The following is a 20,045-nucleotide window of genomic DNA, read 5'->3' on the forward strand; positions in this document are numbered from 1 at the left end:
TTTAAATGTTTTAAATGGTGTGCATGTTTACTCCATTTAGACTCAAATCCCTTCACTTGATTTAAGCCATTTAACATTTCTTTACGTCTTAAACTATGTGGCATAGTGTTGGCCAAATTATTTAAAGTTTACCTCATCAAGTGTGCATCTCAAAGGCTTTCCTCTCATGACGCATTCTATTCTTAAAAGCTGCGCAGAAAGGCAAAAACGAGACATTTCTAAAGTGGCAGTCAGTCTTTAATAATAGCAAAGTCAATTGTTCGTTCAAGTTGAATCCTTCACATGACCGCAAAAATTAAACTGACCAATTAGTTTAAATCCTTTCTATGACAGGTGAAACAAACAAAAACTGTTGAAATACAACCAAGACTTCCATCTTAATTTTTTTTTAAGTCGACTACACAGTTACATGTTATACCAATCAGAACGTACAGAGATAACTAGTTCAATTGGAAAATTCCACAAGATTAGCGTCTGATAGAAACATAACATTCATTTTACAATCAAAATATTTGCACAGGAAAAAAAGATTTTCGAAAAAGGGCTAAATAAAAATACAAACATTGCACAAAAAGCACAAATCACGCAATTATGTCATTAAATAAAAATGACAGAACTGAAGGATAAAATGATAACCCAAACCCAGCCCCTCCCTCCCCATTTATTTGATTGAGTTATTTTAGTTATTCTTTTAAAGCAAATACAACAGATTCCTGACCGAACGAAAGCTGCACATTGAATCTTGGATAACAAGACTATTTAAGAAGGCACAAAACAGACAGGTTGCACAAAAAACTGCAGCAGAAGCTTATAATATACAACAGAATAACCCGGATAGGTATCCCAGTGCCCTTAAATCTTCTCACCCAGTTGTAATATACAGGCAAGCTCTACGTCCATCGGCATCAGTTCTCAGACATAACGTCTGCCCTCCCCCCCACCTGCAATAATTGTAGAAACAAGTGCATTTCATGTTTTTATCAAAGAGATATGCATACAGCAAGTGCCACAAGTATCGGGACAATAGTTCAAAATGTAAATACTGTGTGTGTGTGTGTATGTGTTTTAAATCGACAATGGACTGAACCAGTCATCTGTTACGTCTATATATGGCCTTGAAATGCAATTGACCAAAAAGCATTATATTTGTTTGCATCCGATGTAGCACCCGATTCCCCACCACGCCACATGTACAAATTGTGAACATGTTTTGATCCAAAGCAAGCTAGCCGAAGCAGTAGCTACTGTACATTTCTAATATCATACCATTATTTACTTTGAAATGTATTTGGATAAGTGCCTGTAGAGCCTGAGACTTAGAGAATCTATTTACGTAGATTCCACCAAATCTACCATGATAAATGTTTTAGTGTTATTAAGACTACACCTTAAGACAGTTCAGCAATATGTTGATGGAAATGCCAATAGGTGATCAAAATGAGAGTGCTTTAAGTCAAGAGTTGTAAGTTTTACTATGAAATATAATTTTTTGGGCCATTTGTAAACAAATTAAATTGTCGGCAACTTCTTGCATTGATCCTTGCTTGGAGAAGATGTCGATATTTACAGTCATGATTCCATTCATTTCAAATGAAACATTTAAACAGAACAGTCATTAATAGGCAATAATTGGTCAAACAAAAAGGGATATTGGTCTTCAGATCCGTTGCAGTTATATCTACACCAAAGTGTGCAATTTAAAGCAAAACAAAACAACTGACTTCATGAAATATGCAACCTGAAAATATCTTATTGAGTCAAACATTTCATTGTAAGCATGCCTGGATTCCATAGTTTTTCTTGCACGGGGAACAACATGAATTTATGTTGGGGTGCAAGCATGAAGCTTACTTTCCTTTTCAACCACTTCGGGACAAGGTTTAACATGCAGGTGCTAAACCATGGAACATGGCAACATAAAGAACAAAGGTAAAAAAAAAAAAAGAAATACAGCAGTTGTGAATTGGAGTAGCTCTGTTAAAAACAAAAACACAAAAGCTGCAAAACAAAAATAAGTGCGAGCAAGAAGTGAACAACAATGACAAAAGGTAAGAAAAAATATATACAATACCAACTATATTGTAAAAAGCGAAGAAAGAAACGGAAAACGTAAGCACCGAGTCATTGAGAAATGAAATGAAAAACGTAAAAGAAAGTAGCTGGGTTTAGTGGAACCGCATACTTGGGTGGCACTTAACATTGTCTTTGTATACAGAGCTTTTAACAGTCATGCAAGGGCACAGTATTCGTTCTAATGAGGCGAGTATCAACAAGTTGAGACAATGAGAAAACAACATTTGATATTTCTATGTACTCGTTCGTGAAACAATGGGAGGCAGAGTTATATCTCCTTCAAACTGGTTCTAGTGGATAACTGAATTCATATGCTGATGTATGGATTTTCTCCCGTTTAATTAGGTAAAACCTTCTACATAGAGAAAAGCTTGAGATCAGAATTGGCCTAAATAAACAAACCAAAAGAGAAACCTCTTTCCTAAGTGGAGAGAAATTGGCACTTTGAGACCACGAAAGACAACCCACTACAGTCACACACCATAAAGCCATTAGGATACCATGATGATCTGTTCGCTTTTTTCAATATATAGCTCAATATATAGCTCATATATCTATAGCTCATGTGCTCATCCTTATTATCAATAGATTGTAACGATTCCTGTAATTTTAAACAACTAGATTTTTTTTTTAAATAATATGTTGCAAATAAGAAAACGCATGCAATTTATTGCCATCAGTTAATCAGGCAACAGTTAAAAAAAAAGAAAAAAAAGAAACCCAAACCCAAACCTTTGACAGACATGATTAATTGTTAATAAACAATTTATATTCATCTTCATTTGATAGCGCCACACTATTGGTCATATTGTGTGGCCATCGTAACCTCTAAAGAAGAGCAAGTGTGAGACAGCGTGAGATTGGTAGAATAGAAGAGAAGCATAGAAGAAGTAGAAGAAGAAGAAGATTGATTGACTCCTGACGCCGTTCCTGAGCAAAGTGGACTTGGCGGGCGAAAGCCAGGGAATTCAGGCGACGCAGATAAGGGAAGGACGGGGGGGGGGGGGAGAGGAAATGGAAAGAAAAATACACAAAAGAGCAATTTGAGGCTGAGACAAGCAGTGGCATTGCGTAAACCGGTCCAGAACCGCCATCTGTAAGAAACAGAGGACAAAGGTCCTGTTTTTTTCACAGTGCTTTTCTTAAACTATTGTTGTGATATCGTGCAGCATGGGAACGCGCTCGCTACATACCGTTGTGAGATGTTAGGACCTGAAGGCGGACTGGAAGCGGGCAGTTTCTGCAAAGATCAGCTCCTTCAGCGTCTCTTTGGGCAGGTCGTCCAGCTCCATGTCGAAGGTAAAGGGTGTCTCAGCCACGGGCTGCAGGACCACAGAACCACAGTGTTTTAGTGTGTCCGGTTTACAATGACTTTTAGCTGCCTTTGCTTAATTTCCTGCTTTTAGGTCTTTAAGAGGAAGTACTTAAAGGTGGCATATTATACCACCAGGTGTGAGTGTGATTAGCCATTACATGCCATTTTGAAAATCTGCCTCTTCTGACATCACTAGTGGGAGTGGGAGTGTTCACGGCTTGTAATGACTTATCACACTCACACCTGGTGGTATAATATATCACCTTCAAATGTAGTACACGGAATTAGCAGGACTGGTCATGTATTTGAATATTCGCTGTCAATTGCTACTTCTGTAGCCTATTTGAATGGGGAGCAATCACCAACAACTCGACTCCTTGGCAAAGGCAGTGGTTCTAAATGCAATCAAAATCACTTTCATTTTCATTTAAATCATTCCTAGACAATTCAACTCATCGATAGAAGAGACACAGATGACACTGTCTGAAAGCAGCTATTAAGTCGACTGCATCTTCAATGGTCTAATCATCGTGTCCTTGGGAAATTGTTGCATGTCTAACAGTGGGACCTTCCAGGAAGGGGGCGCTAAATGAGTGATAGCACAGCATTGCTTGGCTTATAGATGGTAAAGCTTATAAGCTATATCATCTATTTTTTGTGGGGTGATTTACAGTCTTCTGTGTGCAATTTGCAGTGTTATGTTTTGCTTTCAATAAATGTCCTTATTGTTGGTTTGATAATGCCATCACACTTTGTGTAATGGCAGTGGCACTTTCCAATCATTTCTTTTCGAAGTAGTCTAGTAATGGTGTGTTCGAGATGCATCGTACACCACCCGCACAAGTTGCTCTTGTGACGTAATTTCCATGTAAAATCGACATAAAATGACCAACGTGGGACAAATACAAAAAAATACATCTACATGAGTGTGGCCATCTTTGTTTGTCAAGACGTACGATCAACCTCACTGAACGTTGTCTCTCAGAATCCCAAAATATTAAGACCAAAGGGGGTGTGCCTTGGTGAAATGCCTGGGAGATTTCCAACTTGGCAACTCGTGAGGGTTGTGTACGAGGCATCTCAAACACACCATAAGTTACACGATGTCAGGAAAGAAATCATCGTTGGTACATTCCATTTGGCAGCACTTAATGCTGCCAAATGAAAATTATGAAAGAAGATTCATAAAAGGTAAAAATCAAACTGTGTCGGGAGCAGCTGTAATATCATATAATATATAATCTTAAGTCGAGTACACCCCAACATTGAAAAGAGCGTCCCTCTCACCTCGTCTGTCGGGTCATAGTACTGCTCAAGGTAAGGGTGGGCCAGAGCCTCTTCCACCTCAATCCTCTTGTGGGGGTTAAAGGTCAGCATCTTGTCCAACAGATCCAGCGCTACGGAGCAATGGTGCAATAAGGTCATCAATTACCTCCTACAGACGTTCATAGTTTTTGTGTACATTTCCACCTTTTGTTTTGAGCAACAGGTAAAGGAGAGGAAACACTTCTGTGCTTTGCCCAGTAGGGGGCACCAAGGCACGCTGTTCGTGTTTTGTACTTTCATTTCAACAGAGGCCTATTGTTCTACATGTAGAAAGACTGCAAGGTGGTGCTTGGCCAACACAATCTGCTGAATATTGAAATGACAAGGCGACACGCAACCTATCTATTTTGGTATCGCTGTTACCACATCCGGGAGCCTTCACTGAAAAAACATGACCTAATTCTGTAGAGAATACACTGAGTCGGACTGACAACTACCTCCAACTACTACCAAAAACGATGTAGGTGGACGCTTTACAAATACGGAAATAGCAATGTTTTGTTTTAGCAATGAAAGAAAAAAGTTCATGTCTCATGGAGATGTTTTTACCTCCTAGCTGAAAGATACAATTCTATCATATATATATTTATATCTATTTTATTCTCATGGAGAGTGAGAATGGAACACAGCGGGGTGAATTAGCATTGATAGCATTAGCGGCTGTGGTCAGTGTTGCCAGATTGCAGCCAGTGTAGCCCAACCTGATCCCGCAGATTGGGGCGGGAAATCGGTCCCAATCTGGCAACACTGGCTGTGGTGGCCGTGTTCCAAGTAGGGCAGGGCACTGGATTGGTCCAGGCTAATGTCAACCGATGAGTCACAGGAACCGGGTGTGGATGAAAGAGGGCTCTGACCTTTGGGGTCGGCGTTGGGGAAGAGGCGGTTCCAGGGCACCTTGCAGCGCAGTGGCAGAGACAGCAGGTAGTTCCTGGCCTTGATGTTGATGATGCAGTTCAGGTCTTCCTGGGAGGGGGAGCCCAAGATCCCTGTAGAACAACAATCGAGACACTTAACCTTTAGAAAGGACTTGTGGAAGAATACGTTTCTATAAAACATGCCCAGGGCGATTGACAAAACTGCGGTACGACAATGATTTTTCGGGATCATGGGAAAGTCAAGTAGAGAAAAAGCTTTTAGAGACTAGTGCTTTTAGGGGATGCTAGGGTTGCCTAAAATAAATAAATATAAAAATGACTTTTATTTGTCCACTGAGAGATACCAAAGGAAGTGGTGACTTATGGTTTTGCATGCTAGGATATCAAAGAAAACAGTCAACGTTTTGATAACCAAATATATATAAATAAATAAATATTCAACCTTATGCAAACCAATTATTTAACGATAAATGTTGCAGGATGCAGCTTCCGGATGCAGACCTTGAGTTCAGTGTGTTTCTAGTGATAAGAGCAGCATGCATTTAATCACAGACCACACATGAGTGCAATGGGGACTTTTACCCAAAATGTGGTTGAGCTGGTCCAAGTAGTGTTTCCCAGGAAATATTGGCCTGTTGGACAACATCTCAGCCAGAATACAACCCACCGACCAGATGTCTATGGACTTGGTGTAACCCTGCGTGAGTGAGAGAGGAGAGGAGACGGTCACACCTGGGAATACATATTACTTCTATGGTGTGCATGTTCATTTAGAGACGCTAGACTGAGGACATTTTTCCTCATTGTTGTGGTGCACTCCTCCAGTTACATGAGCCGACAACCCTTAGGAGGCTTGAGAACCTCATGATATTTCACATTTTAAATGGGACTTTTGGGAATGGAAATACAGGAATCAGAGATTATGTTTTCACATTCTTCCTCTTTTAGAGGAACGCAGGGAGCCCATAGTTTATGGATCCAATATTCACTCCCTCTCTTGGGTGTGTGTGTGTGTGTACAAATTCACATTTTCTCAACAACACTGTGCGGTCTGGGTTGGACACTCACCTTGGAGTTGAGCATGATCTCTGGTGCCCGGTACCAGCGGGTGGCCACGTACTCCGTGAGGAACCCGGTATGGTCGTGGTCGGGATCGGCTACGCGAGCCAAACCAAAGTCACAGATCTGGGGAGAGATGATGTCGATAGAGAGACAGAGAGACATAGAGAGACAGAGACATAGAGAGACATAGAGTGACATAGAGACAGAGAGTCTGAGGTTTAGATTACATTTTTAAGATGTTACAACACTGGCAGGTGAAGAGAAGGGATCGGCAACATTTATTTGAGCGCAACTGACATTTACTTTATGGTGAATGGAAATAAAATGAGCATATTAGCAATAATGCTGATAGAGATATTCATAACCTACATATATACATATACTGTATATATAGAGAGATATATAGAGCTATTCCCCTATAACCTTTAAGTGCTCTTGGAGGCTGGACTCCTCTGTGTGTGTGTGTGTGTGTGTGTGTGTGTGTGTGTGTGTGTGTGTGTGTGTGTGTGTGTGTGTGTGTGTGTGTGTGTGTGTGTGTGCGTACCTTAAGATCACAGGTGGTGTTTAGTAAGAGGTTGGAGGGCTTGAGGTCACGGTGCAGCACGTTAGCGGAGTGGATGTACTTGAGCCCTCTCAGGATCTGATAGAGGAAGTAGCAGATATGGTCGTTGCTCAGATGCTGGGTCTTCAGCAGCTTGTACAGGTCCGTCTCCATTAGATCCTGTACGATGTATCTGCCCGGCAACTGGTTAAAGAACAATTTCCTCCCTTGTTTGATATTTACTTTATTTTTCTGTTTAACATTTGCATAACTTTAACGTAGGAGGGGGGATGGTAGTTGTTTATCCATCTGAAAATCAAAAGAAATAAAGAACAACAGCAACACGGCTGTTGCCGTATTATTTCGCTCTCTATCTAGATAGATAGATAGATAGAGAGAGAGAGAGAGAGAGGTTCATATATAGAAGTTCCCGGCAGAGGTTGAGCAAATCCTTCATTATAAGTCCAGATGAATAACATAGCGTATTTATTTTAAATAATGAACAGCCTTTCCCTTTGGGTTTGAAGCCCTATTACTCCATCATTTTCAATGATATAATCTACCACAGATGTGAAACGGACTCTGGGTTTCTTTGTAATGAGCGTAATACCTCCCTAATATTCCAGGATGAGTGCCTTTCTTTAGAAAAGACCACAATCATGACTAAACACAGACAAGAACCTAAAAACAGACCAAAATAAAAAATGCCAGTTCACTGTAGAAGGAGAGAAGGACTTACACAATGTTCACATTAAAGACCACCCTTCAGACAAATGCATATACATCGCGAATGTACTAATTTAAAATGGTATTAGTATAAAGCCCAAAGGACAAGCAAATTTAGGTTCATATTTGTAGCGCGATCCAAAAAAGACGATGATTCGTATTGCTTTAACTGAGCAAGAATATAGCGGGGCAGTATCTCAATGCTGGCTTTGTATACGGGGCCTCTGTTTGCGTCGCTTTCAGCCAGCGCTTTGAACCAGGATGACTGCTTGGGGAATAAGGCCTGTGGAGGTTCTCACAAGTCAAATGGATGCCTTCGTTAATACGCAGATAATACACTTTTTTATTTTTTGCATTTTCATGCTTAATTATAGAAAGAGATCGACAGTAAGCGTTGGGAGAGAGAGAGGGCAGAGACATGCAGCAAAGGACCACGGGCGGGAATCGAATCCGGGTCGCTGCGGTATTAGGTAAGGACTAAGCCTTTAATGGTAAAGCGCGCTCTACCCCGGTGAGTCACCGGGGCGTCCCGAGACAGGTCTTTTAGGTGAAAGGATACACGTCCTTCATCTGGTCGATGGTGGGCGTCCGGATGATGTCGTTGATCCCGATGATGTTCTCGTGTTTGAAGCGCAGCAGGATCTTGATCTCTCGCAGCGTGCGCTGGCAGTACGTCTGGTGCTCAAAGGGGCTGATCTTCTTGATGGCCACCCGGATCTTGTTGTCGCGGTCATATGCAGAGCTGGAGTGGGGAGTGGGGGGGGGGGAGACAGACACAGAGAAAGAGTTCTAGGCTAGGTCATTCCATTTGAGGTGTTGAATGACAAGATGTGAAAGTCCAGCATATAATATAAACAAAATGACTCACAGATCTGTTGGTCGGTAGCATTCAACCAAGTTTTTCTCTATTCACACAAACATATCTTCACTTTCATATCCTTTCTAAATAGTAATTAACCTGAGAAAGAGTTCAGCGAATTCACTGCTTTGAATCACTGAAGGGTTTGTGGTGAATTGTGCAATGGATACGTGCCATAGAAAAAAAGGTTAGAGTCAAACATTTCCGACCTAATAGCACAGCCAGCTCCACTGCTTCAGGCTACTACTGCTACCGTGGCTATCTCCGGAGCTACAGGTTGAAGCTAAGGAAATAGCTGCCACAGCAGCAGTAGCCTGAAGGGCTAGATAGCTAGCCTCTAACACATAGTAGAGCCTCCATCAGCACCCACACTACACCCACGTTGCAACGCCCACTGAACACATGCTGTAGAGTCAAGGGTGTTTCCACACACACACACACACACACACACACACACACACACACACACACACACACACACACACACACACACACACACCAGTGGAGTTACAATAAGAATGAGTTGCTATAGTGATGGATTAGTGAGAATGCAATGTAAACAGAAATTGTGCCAATGTTCTAGTGAAGAGGGCGACCTTGCTTTCCTTTTGTGGGACATAATCAACACAGCTAAAAGAAAGAGGGCTTCTTTCATGAAGATAATGTCGGGGTTCTGTTCGTCTGACCAAGGCCATCAGATGCATAAATGCCTGTCGTCATTTCCACCCAAGATATAGACTTAGCGACACATGCTTCAAACTAGATGAAATAACATCACACACAGTGCAAGCAGTGTTCAGCCATTTGGAACAGTTGATACAGACCCGATCACTGTGTGAATTTATTTTGATTTGAGCATCGCTCCTACAGTGCACATTTCCATTATAATATTACAACGGAAAGACCCCTTAAATTGCCCCAATTGAATTACTGTCAAGCCTGTTTTATACCACTCCTTCCCACAGCCTTATGAGCCCATCGACCCAGTTTACCGGGTTTATTCAGAGACAGGGTTGATTCATTCACTTCAAAACAGGCCTCATCCGTTAACGTTTGATCTAAAGCGAAACAGGCAACGATGAAGATGGATTAAGGCGCCGCGCAGTGGGTAAATCATATGATGGGTGGGCTTTAAAAAAGGTGTGTGTGTGTGTGTCTGTGTGAGCAATACACACACGGCATGAGGCAGATTGTATGTGGATCAGTTCCACCACTATGTTGTTCCTCTCAGAGCATGCTCAGTCGCTCAGTGCCCAAGAATGACATCGAGGAGGAAGAGGAAGACGGGAGGGGAGGGGAGTGGGGGGGGGGGGGGGGGTCTGTTCACAGTTAGTTTCCAAGGAGATTGAAATACAAGGCTTTACACTGCAGCCTCTGTAACTTGTTATGCAATAGGCTGTTACCACGGCGACGTTGAAGGGGCTTGGTAGAAGTGCTGTACTGGCAGAGTTTGTGTAGCGCCCAGCACACGAGCCAGCCCATAAATGTATGTTGCACGCACGATCACAACATGCATCGTCTTAATCCAATGTCTTGGGCACGCCTCCACGAAATATCGGAGAATAACAACAGCAGGAAGAAGACCGTTGAGCCTTTTGCCAACCTCATTTCCAATATGTTAATCTGTATCTAGATTTTTCATCAAGAGGAATAAGCCCGAACAATTATCATCATATCACTAGCGGTGCTGTAAACTGTGCCAGGAATATGGGTTGAATTTCAACTCATTTCACGGCACACCTAGCCTAGCCTTATACCCAGTGGTAGTGAAAGTACACACATTCCTTCCTCGAGAAGAAGTACAGATACTTGTGTAAATAAAGACTCTGGTAAAAGTAGAAGTACTGATTCAAGATTCAAGTAAAGGTCGAAAAGTAAAGGCTCTGAAATGTACTCAAAGTATGAAAGTAAAAAGTAGCCCTCTGGAATTTCAACCGGCTGTGCAAAGCTAACTGAACCTCACATCATATTAATATAATTTGAAGACTGTTAAAAGTTAAACCATTCTGACTTCAAATCAAATAAACAACATACTGTAAATAATGAACATTAACTTCTTAATTTCTCCCTCTCGTCTCTGTCTTTGACGTCATTTTACTGTTACGTCTGTCGTTTGTGATATACACTGAAGGATACACCAAAGGATCGTCTTTCCTATGTTTTATCATCCCATTCATTCAGATGGAAATCAGTCTTGATATTGGGTGGACATGCAATGATGCAAAACAAAAAGATTATAGATGATTCCCCTCAAATGCATTAAAACTAAAGTAACAAGCCTGTTTTGAAAGTGTAATTAGTACAGAACAGCAGATATCTGTTAAAATGTAGGGAGTAAAATAAATACCTGAAAACTGTACTTAAGTTTAGTAACAAAGTACTTTGTTACTTACCACCTCTCATCATACCAGTTTCTTGTCATTCTGGTCACTGGCCTAGACTTTTAGTCCAATATCACATCTCACAATTAGGCTACAGTTCAGTATTGAACTTCCAAATACAATTTAGAAATTCTGGATATATTATGTCATGATGGTTGAAATTATATGACATGTTGATATCACACGTTATCTTGATGTTAAGTAAAATGCTTTAAATATTTTGCATCACAATTTGCAAGGCCAGCCTGGAACTGGGCTAATATATTTATCATAAATTCTATTGCAGAAGTTTATGAAATACAGTAAGCCTATATAATATAAAGCCTGATGGCTGAACATTCATTTTGGACACACATTAGTTTTTTTCTCCCCACATTTAAGTTGGCGTCTTGTTAATATACACACTTTTTTCAAAAGGACACCCACATCATATAGTATTCTGGGAAGTAGACCCTAAAGCTACTCTGTTATACAACAGGCTTACTAGACACTAGACACTAGTGGAAAAATAACTAAAGCTAGGCTATAAACAGATATGGCTCCACTATGAAAACACTAACAATCCAACCCAGTTTCCTCTATGTAAACTAAAATACTAAACATGTGACAAGCTCTGTTTGTGGTAAAACACATAAAATACATTTAAATATACAATTTAAAATTGTTACAACTTCAGAAAATAAAACCTTTCTTCTTTGCAGTTCCTTAGTGGAAAGTGGTCGGAAAATGTGTACCTTGGCAGTCGCTACTGCTGCACAAAACCCCAGTTCTCTTGCAAGGGTCGATGTTCAAAAGTATGATGGAGGTGGTAATTTTGTTTGCTATAACCGCTTAATAATGGATATCTACTACAGCAGAGCCATACAAGTTGACCGGCTGAAAGCACAGTCGCTACACCATTGTTCCAACAAGATTTATTTTGCCTATCCAGCCCATGTTTACACCACACATACCAAACCTCTGGTTTAAAACTGTCAGTCTGGAGAAGAACTAAATCATCTCACTAGCACTTGGGCTCTCTCACATAGCAATGCAGCGAGATGCTTAAATACTTACCTGCAGACCCCCAGACCCCCTGCAGGCTCATTCAGTGGCCAACAGTGCCATGAGAGTTAGAGTCTGTGTTCAGAACCCAAACTGGGCCTTACAGTGGTCCTAATTCACGGCCTGCTTGGTTCTAGCTGGGTGGCCGGGCTTGAACCAAGAGAGGGAAACAAGATGGCCTCTTGTGAATAAGGCCCATGGGGGTGATTTCTTCAGAGCTGTTTTCTGTTCATTTTGGAAGCTCATAGGCTCATTCTATTCTAGGGGTCCTAAAACAACGTCACATCCTTAACCTTACCAGCGTCATAACTAAAACGAAGACCCTGTTTATGCGAGACCTGCAGAACGTCAAAATGATATGCTGTACTGCTAAAGTAAACAGTTTCTAGGTTCTTATCAACAGGGTCATAGATTCGACCTCCCAAGAAGTCAGAACAAACTGTCAAACACCATCTGACCTAAGCAGTTGGATAACAGTTTTTGGGGATCTTGTACTCTTCGATCTTGAAGTATTTGTTTCAGGGTTAATTGTGCAATGAGGAATGAATGAAACAGCATCATTGGCTGTATTTTGGGATGGATTATGACAATTCCAAAATACGTACGTGCGAGTGTGTAGTGTTCGATTGAAAATCAACGGAACAAAAACACACAGATGATGATGTTGTCATAGTTCGAATGGCCAGAGATCACATGCACCAGATCCAGGGTGGGGTGGACGTAATGAAAACGGACCAAAGCTATTCTAAAAACAGATGTGTGCCGCTCTTAACACTGCAGGGAAAGTCTGCCGGTGTCCAAAATAAAACTGATAACCATAACTGCAACCAGACATGAAATACATCTCCATGCACCTCAACAGCTTTAAGAGAACGCTGAATATATGAAGTATTGAAGTATTAAGTATTGATTTAATGCTGGGATATTCCTACCACAGTTGAACACAAATAAGGCTGCTAGGATGCGAGTGTGTACGAAAAACTACACCTCTTCGTCGGGCCGCCTTTGGACCAGTGTGAGTCATGGACCCGGCATGAACTATAACTAACTACTATATAGGACTATAAAAGTAGCCCTTAGTGGCAGCACAAGTGAACACCTGATTATGCATGAAAAAAAAAACACCTTCATATACCGTGAAACAGTTAGAATTTCGAAAAATACTGTGATATAAATTTTTGGTCATACCGCCCAGCACTAATATATATATATATATATATATATATACAGTTTGCAAATGTGTTAACAAATGTTTAGGACATGTGTCAGCAGCATCCTAACAGTATGTTATGACAACTTCACGGTGTGTGAAGTCTGCGTTAATGTTTTGTGTGAAACTGAACTACATTTCATCATGCCATTTTAGCACATAAAATTACACAGATTACAGCTGCCTGTGAATCGTACAACAGCAATGCAGAGTGTAAAGGCTCTCTCTCTCTCTCTGTCTGTCTCCCTCCCTCCCTCTCCCCCTCTCTGATTGGCTTCAGAATAGTGCTAATGCAGAAATGCAGAAGCAGAAAGGTTGCCGTGGAGATGGGTGCCATGGTGGCATTTCGAGAGAAAAGCTCACAGCAGAACAGGACTCTGTACATATGCAGTGGTTCACAATCTGAGAGAGGGCATGGCTTTGGCGCCCAAGATTAGATTAGGGAATGAGATTATAATGCTGTTGAATGCTAGGGTACAATTAGAAATGTGTTAACCACAGTGACGACACAGATTTAAGGCAAACTGTTGATGAGCCTGAGCTTTCTTCCCATGGCTAACTTTTGTGTTGAGGGTATATTTCTACCGCCTTTAGTTTAGCAACATTTATATGAGAGAAGGGAAAGGGGAAATTAAAAGATACACACGGTATAAAAATGCCAGAGAAGCCAAGAGGCTATTTTTCATCAGTAGTCCATGGCCAAGGTGCATGCTTCCTAAAATACATGAAAGCAGAGGCAAACAGGACATACAGTTTAAAGAATGGAAAGGGCCTTCTTTTGTTTGTCCAGCCCTAGCCTAATAGACATCTGCTGGTGAACCTTTCCTTGTAGTGCTGAACGATTTGGGAAAATAATCGAATTGCGATTATTTCGAGCAATATTGCGAATAAGATTTTTTCTTTTTAAAGATCCAGATGATCTGTATTATTCACTAAACAAGCAATAAATCATTCTATAGTCTGACCAACACAACATTAGAAGCAGTCAATATATAAACTGCTCTTTCCTTTAGGCCAGGCCTATGTGTTGAGATTAATTGATGCATGAAATGATATAAGAACATCTTTATTTAACTATTGAATTGTAAAAGAAAAATGTATATGAATCTATCTGATCTCCAGTCAGTTACTGGAACAAATCCCCCAAAAAATCCCAAAATAATAATAATAAAAATGTTAATTATTTTTTTTACGCAGCCTTTGCGATTTTGCAAATCGCGTTCTATTACATTGCGATGTCGGTTTAAATTCGATTAATCGTTCAGCCCTCCTTGTAATACATTTCAAGACGGTGATATGTGCACCCCCCTACCTCAACGGCTTAAGTGTGTAATCATTTTCCTCTCCAGATGTTCTCATGCAAGATTAAATCAGAGCGAGAGAGCAGGGTTCACTTGCGTCTCGCTTGCTGATGGAAGGCTCTTATGCCGTAGAGACAATAGGTCTGCACACTGTAAAAACGATAATTTGAAATTGCTGGTCTTAAAATGATTTTTACATTGAGTGAATATAAAACCACAAGTTGCACTGTAAACTTTTTATTTGAGCTGTTTCAACTAACTTACAAACGTTTCTGGTTAAAAGTTGATCTCACTCCATAAACTGAGTTGGCAAAATAAACAAATAAGAATTGAATCCTATGGTTCCAACTTCCCATGCATCAGCGCCCGGAGGTGGTGGAATAGGTGGTTGATTTCATGCATGTTATTATTTCACTCCCCCCCTGTCCCTCTTAAAGTGCTTGGGCCCAGTTTTGCTGTGGGACAGGAGGTCGGGAGACTGGTGGGCGAGAGGAGTGGTAGTGTGTATGAGTGTTGGTTGGAGATAGCTGGTGGTGGTTGAGTTTTTGTTGTTTTTGGTTAGTTTCTACTTGTTTTGGATTGATTAGTTATTGATTAATTTATTTTTATTGTTTTTTTGGTACAGAATCCCATTTAGGTGGGCTTCTGTTTTAAGGGGGGGGGATGTGACGACCCGGGTGGGTCTTTGACCCGCCCCTGCTGTTTGTATGCCTGTGTTGCTCTCTCTACTAATTAGGAGATTGTCGGCAGGTGTGGGTTGGACCGGGACGCGGTATATAGAGCCTGCCCAGACAACAGACCTGGCTTCTCCCTCCTCCAGGCATTTGATTTCCTTTGTTTGTAACACATGGACTGATCATGACCTTTTTGGTTACTTTCATTTATACTGACTTGCACCACACTTCTTATTATATTTATTTCAAAATAAATTATTTTTTGTTTTATTCAGCGTGGTCTCCCCAGTTTATGTTGCATGCATAGAGCCAGCATGTCACATATGGGATCCTATGAATCCTATGGCATCCTAAGTTTTAAAGCTGTTTATTATCCTCATGGTGAAAAATAAACATGCTAAATGGTTTAAAATGAAAAAGCTGGTTTATTGTCAGTTTGTGTAATTGTTAATAGGATTTATTTTGTAAGAAAAACTCAAAATGGATGTTTTTACACATGAATGATTCAATATAATATTATATATATATATAATAATACTTAGAATTCTTAGTGTGTACAACTAGATTTGTGAAGCTTTCATTGTTATGAAAGACAAGTTATTTGGACCAAAAAAACTTATTGTCTCAACTTTGAAATTAGCTGGTACAACTATAAGAATTAAGTTGGCACAACTGTGTGATATTTTCTTCAAAACGTAGAAGTTTGAGTTGACATGAAAACCCCAAAATCCTGTGCAGACGTCAAGTTGCCGTGAAATTTCAAGTTGAACTTTTTATTTTTTACAGTGCAGGTGACTCCCTTGTGCTGTTGTAGGGGTGGATCATTTAAGTTTTAATCGAGAACCCAAGAATTGAAATTGAATCATGGGATACCGAAAGATACAGAGCCCCTTAACGTTTGTGCCAGGATTGTGATAATGTTGCTTAAGAGACAGAATGCATTGTACTACTTCACCGTCTTCCTTAATCTTTACAGTCTGCAGTATATGCGACATGTATACTTCCACGGATGGCTTATTTTTATTTGTTGAGTTGCCGCTTGCTTACTGGCAGAAATATGTGGATTCAGCATCTGGTTGATAAAGTAAAACAAAAGGCAAACACAAAAAAAAGGCGACATAAAAGCTTAAACAAGCGTGTTCTTGTGTAAACGACATTTTGACTTTGAAGACAGGTGTATTTGTCTTAACAGAGAGTGAATGGTGTTTCTGGTGGTGGCCTAGTGGTGACCTCACTAGGCCCGGACATGCAGGTCTTACGATTTAAAACAAAACAATATATTAAAAGACTAACTAACCAAATGTCCCCGCCACAAACTCAAGCCTCTCCCGGCAAGACAACATGTACCTGCCTGTACATCGCCAGGTCTGCTATTACTGTGGTTATTTGCTATCTGCTATTACTCCTAACATCCCTGAAGAAGGGTACTTACAAGTGGCACAGATTATAAAGGTTAATATTTGGGAAAATCTGCTGCCCCCTCGGCAACTGAACTTGAAGTAACCAAAAATCCCTGTTCCGACTTAATATCCGAGTAGTTTCTGGGATTACTTTATGTTCATCGCTGTAGTCATGGACTTTATAATGTGGGCCTTCTTAATTTTCCTTGTGATGATTACACAAGACCTTGAAAGTATTTTAGAACCTTCCTCACTGTGCATTTACTTTGGTTAAATTGAGGCTCAGTGTTTGACTTCTGTGTTTGAGTAACAGTATGCAATCATTATGGAAAATAACTTATCTCCAATACAGACATTCTTGATTGGTAAACGCACATCAAATGTCAAAATGTATTTTGTCTACCTTTATTGTTTGCCCTGATACTGTTTTAAGTATGTATTTAAAACATAGGCTACTTACAGTGCTGTTAGTGTATAGTGATTGCTGACTTTTTACAGGGAGCTGATGCAAATAGAGTTAAGTTCAACTGAAGGTAATGCAAAAATATGTGGTTACTGTGCACCCTTATTCAGCCAGAAAAATAGGAAATGAAATACAAGTTTAACAAAAACAGCAATACCATCAACGATAGCAATTAAATATGTTGTCGTTTATTTATTTATTTTTAAATATCTGTAATTTGCATCCATCAGTCTGTGATAAGATCCACACCAATTTCTCCCATACCCAAACAGTGCGGCGCATGGATGGATACATAGCAAACTGCCTTACATTCATAAAACGATACTGTCCTCATTTACAACCATTCGGTTAACTGACAAAACCTTGGCGCATGACAACTAGAAATGGAAATGCCCAACTATACAGGACGAATACATATGTCCCGACTCCTTGGGACAAATCAGTGGTACCACATTGAGGGGAATGCAACATTCGTGGCACAACAGGTGGAATCTGTGCGACCAGGCGCCTTCAAACTTCCAACCCTTATTCTGGTGGTTTTCTGTGCTGCTTCGAGGTGATGATCACATGTGGGCTGGGCAGGGCTCCGTTCATACAACCCATGCACAGTGCTCACAACATAACTCAGCTCGTAAAAATAAAATACATCTATAAAGAAGTCACGCTTCTTTTTTTTTGTACAACCGGATTTAACGTGGTGGTCTAACTTATCCTAAATCAACAAATCCCCACGATGGATCAAAGACCAGACGCGGAAATGTAAAAAAAAAAAAAACTACATTAAAAGGGACTTAGAAAGATTGATAAAATATGGCTTAAATATGACTTAACGGCCGGATTCTGTATGTGTTGATGGGTGGAGGGGTGAGTCGGTGGGGGTGCTATATTTCCCGGAAACCGCTGCGATGATCAACAAGGCATCTTACCACACCATTCCGTAGGCGCCCTCCCCGATGTACGAGAGGTTGCTGTAGCGAGGCCCGACGTCGAAGGCCTGCCCACGGACCAGCTCGGCTCCCGACCCGGAGCCAGCAGTCGCAGACACCGCAGCTGTCGCCATTATGAAATACTGGGTTTAAATGCTTTGAATAGATGCAAGAAAAAAAATAATGTTAATCCTGTTACTTCGACTTCTTCGCCCGTCTTTGGATAACTCTGTTCCACTCGTCGGTGTCAATGGACAGTTCTTGCGAGACTTTCCGTCCGTAGCCTGTATGCGCCGTCTTCTTCACCGACCGCACCAGTCAGATATACTGTGTGTTGTCGCAAGAGTGAAAGCTGCTGCTGCAGGAAATAACGGAGAGGATCATGTGACTCAGGGCTTTCCTTTTTTTCCCCGTGTTGAATCTATGAACCGCAAATAGTTTATGCATATGCCGCTCAGGGCATGGATGCACTTGATAATCGAGTTTAAGTAAATAGCAATTATTTTCATGAGTTGGATGATGATATATAATGTTATCATTATAAGTTATATATATATAGGCCTACATACATATATATATATATATATATATATAGCCTATATATATATAGCCTATATATATATATATATATATATATAATGCAATAATATATTAATACTACTATTACTACTACTACCACTACTGATCATCATCATCATGGTGATGATGGTATATAGTGAAAGTGAACGATATGATAATGTTCAGCGTATATGTTATGCGTTCTTTCTCTACCTGTAGTCTGATGTGGCCTACTTCTCTAGTTCTGAATCATCTCTGTATGCAAAGCAGGCCTAGGAATTAACGTGATACCAGGAAGTGTTATTAGAATTATTCAAGTTTATTCAGATACATAAAGCAAACATACAATTTGTTCAAGGGAACATCCTGCCCCTGGCATGAGGAGTTTATACTGTTATCTTCCACAGTTTGAGAACGGGAACTGAGAGTCTCAGGCCGACAGATAAGAGGAAAAATAGACCCATAAAAAATAGAGTGGAACTTGACTAGCACGTTAAATCAAGGAAAATACATAGATGACACATACATGACACAACTCCCAACAGAGACAAAGACATCCTTGATGATAACAAGATGTGTGAGTGCCGTACATTCACATTCCCTGGTACAGAAGTAGAGAATGCTGGAACAAGGACATTGATATATGAAGATAAATGGCCCTATTCCCAACAATACAGTTCACTTTTTATATACAGCGCTTTTGACATCCACAATGCAGCATATGCATTCAGGTTTCCTTATAGGCTCTTGCTTTGACACAACAAAATTCAGAGACTACCGAACTGTGGTAGAGCCACCCGTGGCTTGTGTCCCAGTATAGCCTTGGTCCTGACCCTCCTGGTCCTCTTCATGTATGTAGCTCTCCACAAGCCACTACCTACAACACTCTACCTAGCCCTTGACAACCCCTGTCCCCTGCCTCCTCCACACAGACTGACTACTTGCTTGAATTATATAGGCACAGAACACTATCTGACCAGCGGGTGTGTGTGTGTGTGTGTGTGTGTGTGTGTGTGTGTGTGTGTGTGTGTGTGTGTGTCAGATGGCCAGAGAGAGAGTGTGTGTGTGTGTGTGTGTGTGTGTGTGTGTGTGTGTGTGTGTGTGTGTGTGTGTGTGTGTGTGTGTGTGTGTGTGTGTGTGTGTGTGTGTTCATACATCTGATACTAAGCAAGCAAGTGCAGACTGTGCACAGCAAAACCCATAGTGTTAAATTGAATCTGTGCGAGTCAATTTTAACTCTATACTGGTGTTTATTTTTGTCCCAATCTGTTCAGAGTTACAAAAGAACAACAGCAAGTGCTGAAAATCTTC

General features: G+C 40.7%; 1 protein-coding gene across 1 annotated transcript; it reads right to left on the reverse strand.

Moving 5' to 3' along the window:
- Window positions 1–215: 215 nt before the first annotated feature.
- mapk1 (mitogen-activated protein kinase 1) lies at window positions 216–18,478 on the reverse strand. The gene is made up of 9 exons (XM_084468523.1): window positions 18,177–18,478; window positions 8,478–8,660; window positions 7,196–7,385; window positions 6,658–6,774; window positions 6,172–6,286; window positions 5,569–5,700; window positions 4,676–4,785; window positions 3,267–3,395; window positions 216–3,167 (listed from the first exon to the last, which is right to left on the reverse strand). The coding sequence occupies exons 1-8, from the start codon at window positions 18,308–18,310 to the stop codon at window positions 3,279–3,281; spliced, it is 1,098 nt and encodes a 365-aa protein (XP_084324649.1). The 5' UTR covers window positions 18,311–18,478; the 3' UTR covers window positions 216–3,167; window positions 3,267–3,278.
- Between the last annotated feature and the right edge of the window lie 1,567 nt (window positions 18,479–20,045).

This window comes from Micromesistius poutassou (genome assembly GCF_964030765.1).
Source record: "Micromesistius poutassou genome assembly, chromosome: 5".
Classification (NCBI taxonomy): Eukaryota; Metazoa; Chordata; class Actinopteri; order Gadiformes; family Gadidae; genus Micromesistius; species Micromesistius poutassou.

What these genes read in the sequence shown, in the direction of transcription:
- mapk1 (XM_084468523.1), bottom strand. Translation starts at nt 18,310, where the DNA reads ATGGCGACAGCTGCGGTGTCTGCGACTGCTGGCTCCGGGTCGGGAGCC. An exon ending in ACACCACCTGTGATCTTAAG is followed by an intron (nt 6,775 to 7,195) that starts GTACGCACACAC and finishes ATCTCTCCCCAG; the next exon opens with ATCTGTGACTTTGGTTTGGC. An exon ending in CCCCAACGCCGACCCCAAAG is followed by an intron (nt 4,786 to 5,568) that starts GTCAGAGCCCTC and finishes ATTGCTCCGTAG; the next exon opens with CGCTGGATCTGTTGGACAAG.